Genomic DNA, 13,374 nt, shown 5'->3' on the forward strand with positions numbered 1-13,374 from the left:
TGGAAAGAAGGGCTCGCCTCAAGGAACCTGTCACCGTTGCCTGTCACTGACGTAAGGGGTTCAACATCCGCCGAACACTCTCGGTTACCTCATCCTTGACTCCATAGAGAAAGGAAAATGTAGAAGTGACCCAGAGCAAGGCTAAAGGGGGGGAAAGTCGCTATTGACTATGATATCCCATAGGTGCAAGCATGTGGTCAGTGCATTTGTATATGCGTGACTGCTTGGAGGATAACGCGGGAAAGCAGTTCAATACCTATGCCCTTTTAAAATTTGTTACTTTTGGGAGGGCTATTGGGTTGTTGTTTTAATTTTTATTATGTATTTTGTGAACCGCCCTGAGACCCTCGGGTACAGGGCGATATATTAATCAATCAACCAACCAACCAATCAATCAAAATATTTTGAACCGGAAGTCAACAAGAACTGCAATCGCGTGTCACTCTTCTCTCGTTTCTCTACGAACTCGCCATGAAACAAAGTGGCAGCCCGGAACTACTTTTCCCGGCGTGCATTTCGCCACTCCCGTCGCCCTCAAGTCCGGCGGACAGACTCGTGAATATGGCGCAGCCCTTTCCTGCGGGGCATCCTGGGAAATATAGTTTGTTTGTTTTTTTAAGTTTGTTTGTTAATAGGATGTCACTCTGAGAGGTCGCGCCCATTTCCCAACGTGTGTCCTGCCTGCGCAAGTTAACTTCGACGCCAGCGAATTCTGCTCGTGGCTTCTGCAGCTGCTTGAGAACCCGGAGGAGCATGGGGGCCGAGCTGTAAGATCCCCGTGAGACTCTGCAAAGCAAGCGAGGGAGACAGAGAGCGCTTGTGGGAGATCCCCCCCCCCAAAAAAAAGGCTGGTCGCCCACCCACTCCTTTCGATTGCCAGGCGCCGCCTCGCTAAGCGCCATGCTGCTTCCTGCTTGCAAAGTTTCCCGTCAAGGTAAAGTGCATTTAAATCCTGCTTTCCGGACGTGTCGTGGCGAGTAAGTTTCGCCCTGAATCTGCACGCTTGGGATTTGTTTGTCGATAAGCCATCTCTTTCTTTCAGGAAGAGCATTGATTCAGGGTCAATGCTCTTGTGCATGCATGTCCAGCACATTAGGAATGCATGTGCATTCAATCCTGGTGTAAATCATGGCTCCCACCATTATAAGTGAGAAGTGGAAAATGAAAGCAGTGGCTTTCCTCTGGGTGAGCATTGTCCCCCCTCAGCTTGATTCTGGACCCGCCTTGCTCCTTGGCCCCTGATGAAATGTGCTTAGGCTCCATGGCAGCTGTCAGGGGATTAAGTAGTGATAGTGTTGATTTGTGTCTCTCTGTGTAAGGGAAGGGGGAGTGTCCAACAGTGTAAATGTGCACGGAGCAGCTCTGTGAGTCAGAGGTGTTGTCGGGGTTTGGTTTTGAACCCCACCTGTCAAGCCTAGGAAAAGGCAAGGCCGTGACCTTAGTATGCGCAAACAGAGGTCAACAGAATGGGGTTGACAACAAAGCTACAAGAAAGAAGTCGCCTTTTCACGTGGGATTGCTGACCCACACCAGATATTTATTTCTTTCAGAGCTGACCCTGGGTATTTCTCCTCTTTCATCTCCCCCTGCTGGCCAGAAGTAAAATCAGGGTAAAGGTCACCTGTAGGATCTCTTACAAAACAGATCTTGTTTGGACAGAGACCAGTCCTTTTGTGGAAGGGAGACTCTTTAAAAAAGCCCCGCTTATGTCTCGGCAGTGATTGTTATGAATCCTTTGCAAGAATCTTAAGAACCAGCTTGGAAAGACAGAAATGGAGGCTTGAAATGTTCTTGCTGGTGTTTTTTGGTCTCCCTTTCCTCCACTTTTCTTTCATCTCTACCTGGTAGAAGTCCACCTGAAAATCATAGCCTCTGACTTGAAAGATCTTACTCCAATGAGTGGTTGCTGCTGGTTAAGGAGTAAGAGGATGTGATAGTCAGCCACGTAGAGCACATGAGATGAGGGAAAACCGGCTTCCTACCACCTTCAGAAACCTATCACTATCAGTTCTTTAGGCACCAGTGATGAATGGTCATCTGGATTTTTCCATCATGCGGTAATATAGCAATGATACTAGCTTGCTGCAATTGGCAAGCATAAGAAAAGTAGGGCAGAAGTAGAATAGCTTGGTTCTCCTTTACATACTAATAATGTTAAGTGCAAATAATTGTATGTTTTACCTAGAAGTCTATTATGAAGTAGAAAGCCTAAACGGCCTCAGTCCAGTATACCTGAAGGAGCATCTCCACCCCCATCGTTCTGCCTGGACACTGAGGTCCAGTGCCAAGGGCCTTCTGACGGTTCCCTCGCTGCGAGAAGCCAAGTTACAGGGAACCAGGCAGAGGGCCTTTTTGGTAGTGGCACCCGCCCTGTGGAACGCCCTCCCACCAGATGTCAAAGAGAAAAACAACTACAGTACCAGACTTTTAGAAGACATCTGAAGGCAGCCCTGTTTAGGGAAGCTTTTGATGTTTAACAGACTATTGTATTTTAATATTTTGTTGGAAGCTGCCCAGAGTGGCTGGGGAAACCCAGCCAGATGGATGGGGTATAAAGAATAAATAATAATTTTATTATTATTATTATTATTATTATTATTGTATCATGGGGGGTTTTATGAATTGTTTAAGTATATATTATCAAGGGACTGACTGCTGTCACACATTGCCAGATAGTCCATATAGCCTGCTTTCAGACAGGTGGCTCCTAGTGTTAATAAGCAATGCTCTTTTACTGTATACTACAAGTGCAATTGATTTTCCACACTGCTGGGAATGTTGCACTTATTCTGTATGTTCTTCCTGCTATGTTCTGCCTACACAAGTGGATGTGACATAGCTGCAGTGGGTAGAAAATTGGGAAAGGCCAGTTCACGTAAATGCTATTTTAGTAAAGTGGCTATTGTTAATAACAAGAAAGGAATGTTTTTTAAAAAATAACTTTGTTGAATTAATAGGTTAAGCACTGTAAAGCCTTCAATTTAGTTGTATTTAAAACATAGTTTGAAAAGCATTGTAGTGCAAAAATATGGAGTGATAAAATTGTGCCCCTGCAGTAGTTATTATGAATGTGTACCGAGCTGATTCACTTACCCACCATGGTGGTGTGCATGTCAAAGTCCTGTCATTTTGAAAGGATAGAAGAGTAGCACCAATAACGTCTACACTGGCGATGATTATGCTACTCATCTGTTCTCTGGGAAAAGTCAGACTCTGTTGAATTAAAAAAGATGGAAGTACAACAGGGAAAGAGCAGGATGATGATGTTGTGTGAGGGCCTCCTAAAAAGTGAGTAAGTTTGAAAATTCCCTGCTAAACAACTAGATTGGATTCATCTATAGTCAAACATGACCTTGTATAAGTAGCAGCCCAACTCTTTTGTTATGTCATGCTGTTGATTACAGTGTCAGGAGTTGCTTGCTCAGTTCTCTAGAAGCCCGGGATACAAATGTCCACACCTCTCATTTAGGAACAGTCACTTCCTGCTCTGCAACTCCAGAGAGTTTCTGTCTAAATCCCCTTTTAATTTCATTGCATAGCCTAGCTTTGGATGCTGGCCTTGTATTGTAACAGTCATATCTGAATAGACACCCAAATTGCAAAGATCTAGGTTGCTAGCAAGCCAGAACAGTAGTTACTTGGTCAAAATTTTAGCCGTCGGGTAAGTTGCCAAAATGGAAAAGACAAAATCAGAAGAATTCATGGCGAGCTGTCTGCTGCTTACGTAGAAGTGTGTGTTGGTATAGAACTTACCCATGCACTATGAAATGCACACACACACACACACACACACATGCATATAGGTAAGTCATCTGTTGAGTTCATTTGTGAACATTAAATCAATTTTGAGTTTTTTGGTTGTAGACCTTGTAAAGCTCATTGTGTTTTATATATGCTAATCACTTAAGTCGATTATGGCTGTGCTCCACACAGATTTGTAACATTTAGATTATAGCAAATATTCAGAGGTGTGGGAAAGCTGTGCGGCCATGGTTTTTAACCAATGTGCTGTGGCACCCTGGGGTGCTTTGAATGGTGGTCAGGGGTGTTGTGGGAAACACTAGCCTCTTTCCCCCTTTCCTTGCCCCTCTCCTCTGATGCCCTCTCACATCTCTGCCTCTGGGGCTGGCCAGGGGGTGTTGGTTGCCAGGAGCTGAGGTGGCCTCAGAGTAAGCAAGCAAGTGGGCGAGGGAGCCCAGCCAGCCAGTCCACCAACCCTTGCTGTTGGGAACGAATGGACGAGTCCTAGGCCCCTATGGGGCACAGTGAGGAGGCACTTCTCTTTGAGGCAGGGAGTGGGACAGCTCAGAGACCAGGGGCTGCAGCAGTGGCTACCTGGAAGGCTCCCAAGGAGAGAGGAGAGGAGGCTGAGGGAACACTCCACAAGGAAGGGTGTTCGAAAAAGGGTGAGAGGCTGCCAGCTCTGCAGGCAAGGAGAGATATAACTGGGCTCCTGAGCCACACAGAGGTACTGCAGGAAGAATGTAGTTGGTCAAGGGTGCCGTGGACTCAAAAAGGTTGAAAACCTCTACTGTAAGGCATCACTGAGATCTGCGGCCATGCATGGCTTATCTTTGATGATCAACTTTTTAACACTGCACTAGACAACTAAAAGGAGACGGGGGGAAACTAGGATCTGGAACTGATATGGGATGCAACATTAATGTAACTGTTACATCTAAGACTGCTTCTCTAAATGGTATGGTATTTATGTAAATCATACAGTGTACAAATAGACGATCCTAATATACCGTATTTTTCACCCTATAGGACGCACCGTCCCATAAGGCGCACCTAGTTTTTTGGGGGGAAAATAAAGGAAAAAATTATTTCCCCCCCAAGCGCGGGGTTGGGGAAGCCCGAGCTTCCCCCGACCCCAGCCCCCAAACAGGCAGCTCTCTGCAAGCCGTGGGAGCCCAGTGCTGGCTCCCGCTGCTAGCGGAGAGGTCCGCGAAGCCTGGACGCGCTGAGCTCAGCGCGCGCAGGCTTCAGCATGCAGGCACCTCTCCGCCAGCAGCGGGAGCGCTCCCGCTGCTAGCGGAGAGGTCCGCGAAGCCTGGACGCGCTGAGCTCAGCGCGCGCAGGCTTCAGCATGCAGGCACCTCTCCGCCAGCAGCGGGAGCGCTCCTGCTGTTTGCGGAGAGGTCCGCGAAGCCTGCATTCGCCCCATAGGACGCACCCAGATTTCCCCTTCATTTTTGGAGGGGAAAAAGTGCGTCCTATAGGGCGAAAAATACGGTAGTAGCAGAATATTTGTGTCTTTGTTGTCCGAGTTACAGAGCTGTAACAAAAATTGAATGCTCAGAACTGTTCTATTTCTTTGCAACAGCACATCGTTGTCTGTATGCCTTGAGGTCAGCAGGAAAAGATTGTCACCTGCCTTTGTGCGCAGCACGATGGGCTTCTTCCACTGTGCCACGTATCACCACCCACTATACTATCCACCCCCGGGACAAAGACAACCGGTGGGAAGGTAAGTGACAAACTTTTAAGTACAATTCATTTTTGTACTTAACCAGGCTTGTAAATAGCTATTTGCCTAGTCGCCTGTGGCGACGAAGAGTCAATTACTGATCAACAAACAGCAAAGGTAGTCCCCCCCTTTAAAGGACACTTAAATAGATAGAAGATAGCACGTGGGCAGCTATATATTTTTGTGGAAACCCTGTAAATCTGTATCTGTATTTGTAATTATATTTAACAATTAACTTTGCAATTGTTTATTACTTTAGGGTGTATGGGGTGTTAGGGAAGGGGTAGTACCTTTGGTGGGGGACACGTGGTGCTCCTTTTGGTGTAGTTTGTCCTACTCTGGTCCCCACCATGCACTCAGCTTTCAGCTGCGGCTCCCAGAAGCTGTCAGCATGCGACTGCAGCAGCCACATCCTGGGAAGAGCTTCAAGTGGCTGTCTAGCTGTGATGTGGGACAGTGCCAGTAAAAGGTCATTGAAGTGCATCCTAGCAAACCCACAGTTGAAAGATACCTATAGGTTCTATTCCATTTTTTATTTTATTTTTTTAGTCTTGACCCAACACCTTTTTTTCTTCACTTGAGGCTGCAAGATCAAACTTCAAGAAGGGGAGGGACAGCTGATTTTGACAGCAAGGGCCTAGCCTCCATTTGACTTTCTGGTATATGGCTCTTTGTTAAAGGGATAAGCATGGAAAGATTTGCAGAAGAAGCGGATGTTGTTGTAGTTGGAGCAGGCCCTGCAGGACTCGCTGCAGCTATCCGACTCAAGCAGTTAGCTAGCGAACACGGCAAAGAGATCCGCGTGTGCCTTGTGGAGAAAGCTGCTCAGATCGGTGCGCATACACTTTCTGGAGCTTGCCTTGAGCCACGTGCCTTAAACGAACTTTTCCCAGATTGGAAAGAACGCGGGGTAAGAGCTTAACGTCTGTACTACAACTTTTTTCAGTTGTAGCTTAATTCTGTTTAGAATGCATGCTAGTGATTTTAAAGGAAATTACTAGAATAGTTATATATAATATGTTTCCTCGGAATGCTATGAAATAGAAAGTATCCGGGGAAATAATGTGCATTATAAAGATATTTGGTAAAGTATCTTTTGCCAAAGAATGAATAAAATTCTGCCAAATACCTTTATCTGCTAAATCATTTAGCTTGCTGCCTTTAATGATCAGAACCTGCAGTAGAATACAAGTGCCTTTCTTGCACTTCATTCTTTTCTTATTTCTGCTTAATCAGACATCTATTACCATCTGTGAAACTCATAAGTATGTCTGCTCCAATTTTATGTGAATCTATAATGCTAATGGTATTCAAATGTCTTATTAAGGGGGTTGGAAGTTTTGTAAAATATTTCTACTTATTTTTATTTCATTTCTCTTAGGCTCCACTGCATACCTCTGTAACAGAAGACAAATTTGGAATATTAACAAAGAACTCTAGAATCCCAGTTCCTATTCTTCCAGGTACAGTTATTGATGAAGACGAAAAACCTCTATGTGTAAATCTTTTGTTTTGAGCTGGGGTATAAAGTGCTTGTATGAGCTATTCTTTTGCTTAAAAGTATTAAATTTATTACCTGCCCATCACCCTGTGGTCTCAGGGTGGGTTACAACAGTTTAAAAAACAAAATTAAAAACAACTTGAACCAATTTACATAGTGCCCATTCATCCCTGACAACTGGCTATGCTGGTTAGACCTGATGGGAGTTCAGTAACTTCTGGAGGGCCGCAGGTTAGCTACCACTGCTTTATAGTGAAGAAATGTCACATCACTTTGTTCCAGTACATGCACTGTAGTTTATAAGTTGTGTTGAGGACAAGCTTGTAAGTCAGTTGATTTGGTGTCTGAGGCAATTAAGAATCTCCTGCACTGAACCTGAGAAAAATGTTTTGTAAACTATCAGAGACTTTATGTTTACTAAAACATAGACTGAAACATAGGTACAGCAGGCAGACTAGGAACATGTTTTGTGCAGCGGTAACATTTGGGAGCACAGGGCTGAGTTAATTAAGTCATAAACTATAACTTCACTGTGCTAGTAAGCTGATGTGTATGGTAGAATTGTAACTTTGAACTAGTCTTAGTGTTTTACTGTTTCGTGAAATGAATTGTGATGTGTTTCATCCTTTTAACTAGGACTTCCGATGACTAATCATGGGAATTACATAGTTCGTCTAGGGCATTTTGTGAGCTGGCTGGGTGAACAAGCAGAAGCGCTTGGTGTTGAAGTCTACCCAGGCTACGCTGCAGCTGAGGTACTGGCAGAGCTGTTTCCATTCATGTTTGTGTGCGTGTATGAGATTTGTCAAACTTTCATATGACACCTAAGATAGGTTTTCACCTATTAGAATGAAGGCATTCAGTTTACACAAATAACCACTACAGTATATTGTTTGCAGAATTATAAGAACATAAGAGCCCTCCTGAGCAGAACAAAGGTCTGTCTAATCCAGCAGGCTGTCTCCTACAGAGGCCATCTTTATGCCTTTTGACAAGCTCAGATGCAGGGCAGGTGCATCTTGCTGCATCTAATTTGCATCCTTAGGTTTTTGAAAACTTCCAGGATATTCCATGCAGATACTGTACCAGAATGGGCCTTTCCTGCAGTGGCTCCCCATTTGTGGAATGCTCTCCCCAGGGAGGCTCGCCTGGTGCTTTCATTACATATCTTTAGATGCCAAGCAAAAAGGTTTCTCTATAACCAGGGCTGATTAACAGTCTATGGCCTTTTAACTGTGTTTCTGGGAGGAGGGCTATTCAATTTTTCTGTTATGTATTTTGTGTTCTTTTGTGCTTTTAATGTTGTGAACAGCCCTATGATCTTTGGATGAAGGCTGGTATACAAATTTAATTAATAATAATAAAAAATATTTACCGGGTGACTACAACTAGGTGCTGTACAAACCATAAAATTGCACAACTCTGCTTGCAGCTTCATGTTAAGAATGTTGAAATCATAGATCCTTATTTGATTTCCTTCCCATAGGTTCTTTTCCATGAAGATGGCAGTGTGAAAGGGATTGCCACAAATGATGTTGGCATCCAAAAGGATGGGGCACCCAAGGTAAATGCTCCTTTACTTTTTTATTAACATGATGCTTTTCACTTGGATGGCTCCTCATAAAAATGGATATTGTAAAACTGCTGTTATATGCTGGGTTGTAAGAAGATATTGTTGGACTTGCAGCTTAATTTAGGCATTTAAGTAAACACAAAGGTAGTATACTCGAAAAATATGGCTCAAAGTTCCAGGGTTGAGACGAGCACAGGCATTATTGTATTATTGCCACAGAGGTTGTATAATGGAAGACACTTTTTAAACAGCATTTTGAAGGACATGTGAGGCATTCTGCATCAAGACTTGCACCGAGAGAGCCAGTAGATTTAAAACCATGCAGAGAAAGAAGCAGAGACGCTACAAATACTTATAAGGGACTGAAAACAATGCTTTTCAACTCTACGTATAATGAAGAAAAATTAAAACACTTCAGTATAATCCTTAAAGTTCTGAGTAGATTAACTTAAAACAGAGATGACTAATAGAACATGCAAGGAAACAGTGGGGGGAAAACTCATGATCAGCCTGGCATCATGGGTCATTTTATACTGTTTGCTCCAAGTGTGCTTCCTACGATTATAGTGGTGTTTGTAATTGTACGTCTCAGACAGAATGAAGTAAATATGCTGCAGGTCACTTGAACTGTGTCCCCTACATCTTACTAAGTGCTGGGAATGAGCATCACCATTTAACATTTTAGTACAGTGGTACCTCGGGTTACATACGCTTCAGGTTACATACGCTTCAGGTTACAGACTCTGCTAACCCAAAAATAGTGCTTCAGGTTAAGAACTTTGCTTCAGGATGAGAACAGAAATTGTGCTCCGGCGGCGTGGCTGCAGCAGGCGGCCCCATTAGTTAAAGTGGTCCTTCAGGTTAAGAACAGTTTCAGGTTAAGAACGGACCTCCGGAACGAATTAAGTACTTAACCCGAGGTACCACTGTATACGCAGCATACATACATACCAGTGTGGACAAGGCAAGCATAAGCTGGCTGCACAAAGTTTAAATTGGCTCTAACATAAGTAGGAAAAGAGCTGCTGATTTACAATCTTTCCTACCAGTTTTCCTTTCTAGTGTTTAAAGCAGAACCAGAGTCTGTATTCCCTCATCGGGAACTTCCTAGGGTCCAGGTGCCAGTGATGGGTAGAGCTTAGAGGCAAGAGAGCTAACACACACCCTTCCCTATCCAGGCAAGCAGTAGACATTGTCACAGTTCAAGGACATATTTCTGCCAGGCAAAAGGATTTAAACAGGGCATGGAGAAGCACCAGTGAGGGGCATGGCCCGAGGAGAACCCTAACGGCTAGATAGAGAGGCTTGGAGGGGCAGTATTTTGGGCAGAGCTCTGTCCCAGCCCTCCCTCAAGATGCTGGGGATTGAAGCTGGGATCTCTGCATTCAAAGCAGGTGCTCGGAAGATTCTCTGCAACATGGCATAATGAAAACATGTTACACAACTGCTTGCAGCGTATCTCGCCAAACAGACTTCACTTCCAAATACATATTATGTGTGTAATGATGGTGTTTATTATCTTCTGTGGCAGGCTACGTTTGAAAGAGGCTTGGAGCTGCATGCCAAAATCACCGTGTTTGCAGAAGGTTGTCACGGACATCTTGCAAAGCAGTTGTACAACAAATACAATCTAAGACAGAACTGCCAACCCCAGACTTACGGCATTGGGCTTAAGGAGGTATCGCTGTATTATTGATCGGTTACAATCCAAGGTTTGCTCTCTGAATCCCACAACACAAGCGTATTTGACATTGTCTCAGGGTACATTTTAAAGCCTTTTCAGAATAGAAGTGGTATGAAAATTTGGGAAAGGTTAGCTAATCTTACTGTTAGCTAATGCTTACTGTGTACTACCTTGATCCGTTCTTTAGTTTGTTAGTTCTAGATCTAAAGGATTACTACTGCCACATTCCCCACCTTGCAATAACCACTTGTGGCTTTCTTTGGTAGAAGTCACTGTATTCCAATTTTATTCACAGCATTCTTATTCATGCAAGCTTTTAATTTTAGGACAAACAGATTTCATATGTTAAATAGTTCTGGCTTGTAAACAATGCACAAGTGAAGTGTCTCAATGTTTCTTTTTAAGGTCAACATTTAGCCTTTATGGCTAATTGTCTTTGTCCCTGAATTAAAGGGAGACCCAAGGCACAGCCAAGTTGGAAAGATTTTCCAGGTATTACAGGGCTGCAGGCCCCATCTCTGTATTATGGCTGTTTCATTTCACTGTTGCAGGCTATCTTGTGTTCGGAACGATGGCTAAAAACTCTAGTTTCCAAAATAGTGTTGGCTACATAAACTGGTCCTGTCGTTCATGGCAGTAGTTCTATCCATCCCGAGCCATTCTAGAAAAGGCATATTATTAGCAGTGCTTTAAATGGTTCTAATGCAAGTGTGCACGTGGATCAGGTTATGCTATGTTCACCTTTAAATATAGAAGCTTAAAAAGAAAGCATACCAAAGATAGAACATGGATATTAATCCAGGTAATTGCTCCTGAGTTACCTGCTCTACGCTGCTGATCACTGTCTTAAACCTCTTCACTGAAAACTGTTTTTAGTAGGTGTGGGCATGGTTTGGGACTTAAGTGAAGCAAAACCTTTCTGCTTCAGATTTAGAAAATTCATTGTAAGCAATCGGTATGTTTTAAAAGAAGTGAGACTACCAATGGAAGTGAATTTCCTACACTCCCAAGGTTGGGTTGAGCCTTTTCGTGAGGCAGGATCTGTCCTGTGAAACTCAGTAGAGGTTTATTTCAAATGACTTTTGAAAACTATTTACACAGGGCTTTATAATATGAATTTTACTTTTTAACCAATGAGTATTTATTGATGTCCTTATGGATACTTGTGGAATATATATACACACACACACACACACACACACACATATATATATATATATATATATATGGATTATAAATAAACAAAACAAAAAAACAGTTGTGTCAGGCAGAGGGGTCATAAGTGAAAATAAATTATATTTTCCACCCATTTTCCCCCTTACAAAGACCTGCCACTGCAGCATTATTTAACAGCTCATTCACTCGAGCCAATAGGTTATAAATTAAATGTGAAGGTTTCAAAGATGAAGACTTCTATTTTATTTGCTTTCAGCACTGAGTCCAATTGTGTAGTATGGAAAGTTACACATAGCAGTTTCACTTTGGTTTAAAGTCTAGTGACGTCTTTGCTGAACTGCATTGTCTGGATTTTCCCCATTTCTAGCTGTGGCTTATTGATGAAAAGAAATGGAAAGCAGGAAGAGTGGAACACACTGTTGGCTGGCCTTTGGACAGACATACATACGGAGGATCATTTCTTTATCATCTAGATGAGGGTGAACCGCTAGTAGCTTTGGGGTTTGTGGTAAGTATTTTGTACTTGCAGTGAAACATAGCTTTTTGAACATTTTTTGCTTCTGACGTAAGTCTGTTCATGGATGGCACTGAGATATAGAATTCTAATATTAGTGTTGCTTGCATACATCATATCTTTTTAACTTTTACTTATGATGTTCAGTACGGAAGATTGTCAGTGCTTAACTTCTACAAGGTTAGCAGGGTTCAAGAACTACTACCTTGAAAACACTTCTCCCTGATGTGTGAGGTTTGGTTTAGCCCCAAGTATTGGCCACATGCTTTTCAAATTGGAGCTTTTCTCAGGGGAAGAATATGTATATGAGCTATTATGCCTGTATACAGAATTCTTGAATCACTTATTCACACAAAAGAGCTGTATGGCTGTACATTTCATAGGGACAGAATTACTTCTTGTAACACTGAAATTCAAAGTAAGCTAAATATATCCAGCAAGTAGCATAATAGGGAAATGAGGTGTGTGTTTGAAGCTTTGTATGCCCTATTAGTAATAGCCTACAGTTTTTTTTAAAAAAAAAGGTAAGTATTTTCGCATTATGTCTTATAGGTCGGTTTGGATTATCAAAATCCTTACTTGAATCCATTTAAGGAATTTCAGAGGTGGAAGCACCATCCAACTGTACAGCCTACTTTAGATGGTGGAAAGAGAATCGCCTATGGTGCCCGAGCTCTTAATGAAGGTGGCTTCCAGGTGATGTTTTAGTAATACAAGGTTATTTCCTCAAATGTTTCAGTTGTAGTGTCTTGTTTTTTTGTTTGTTTGTTTTTAAGCTGCCATCTGATAGAAGCAGTCTTAATCATGAATTTAGTTGCTTGACTAAATTTGCATTTGAGAAAAACACTAGTTCTGTGGGGGCAAATGCTTTGCTTCTAGGTGATGGACAGACTTGTCACAGCAGGCATCATCCTGCACGAGGCAGGAAGGAGTGAGCCTCCTCACATCTGATATTTTTAAAAGCACTTGTATTAAACTTTGCTAGCTACCCTATTGACCTGTAATATATTTTTGTTGGTTTGATCTAACCTATCAATTAAATACAGCAGCATTAGTAAAGACCAAACACTTTAGTTGGACTGTTGTTTAATAGTTAATAAATGTCTCTGGTTGTCTTCTTTAAATGTCAAAATAAGAGATATTACAAACTGTCCTGGGAAATGTTGCACCACAGTCTCATCCATGGGTAAGATTAGCCGGCCTCATCCTGGAGCGATAACCCGCAGCATAACTGTACAAATTTTCACAAATAATTTATATCTTGGTTGTGAATTCTATATTCCTGTAATTAAACATACATCTGGTGTGGCTTGGTGAGACATTGAATCGGCAAGGTTTCTGCATGTAAGCCCAATTGAAACATGTTCAATGAAACATGTTCATTGAAACGGCAGTAGAACCCTAATTCTGATCCAAAGAGCTCCATAGATTTTATGAAGGGATAAGACGGAGT

General features: G+C 42.6%; 1 protein-coding gene across 1 annotated transcript in view; it reads left to right on the forward strand.

Moving 5' to 3' along the window:
* Nucleotides 1-13,374, forward strand: part of ETFDH (electron transfer flavoprotein dehydrogenase) — a 20,519-nt gene continuing 7,145 nt past the window's right edge. Inside the window, exons 1-9 of the mRNA XM_083457340.1 lie at nt 1-934; nt 5,330-5,473; nt 6,154-6,383; nt 6,855-6,936; nt 7,611-7,729; nt 8,461-8,538; nt 10,079-10,225; nt 11,775-11,915; nt 12,474-12,617. Coding sequence (XP_083313466.1) covers nt 901-934; nt 5,330-5,473; nt 6,154-6,383; nt 6,855-6,936; nt 7,611-7,729; nt 8,461-8,538; nt 10,079-10,225; nt 11,775-11,915; nt 12,474-12,617 — 1,119 coding nt within the window. The 5' untranslated portion in view covers nt 1-900. The remainder of the gene's footprint in view (nt 935-5,329; nt 5,474-6,153; nt 6,384-6,854; nt 6,937-7,610; nt 7,730-8,460; nt 8,539-10,078; nt 10,226-11,774; nt 11,916-12,473; nt 12,618-13,374) is intronic.

Source organism: Podarcis tiliguerta, assembly GCF_965153285.1.
Source record: "Podarcis tiliguerta genome assembly, chromosome: 9".
In the NCBI taxonomy this organism is placed as follows: domain Eukaryota; kingdom Metazoa; phylum Chordata; class Lepidosauria; order Squamata; family Lacertidae; genus Podarcis; species Podarcis tiliguerta.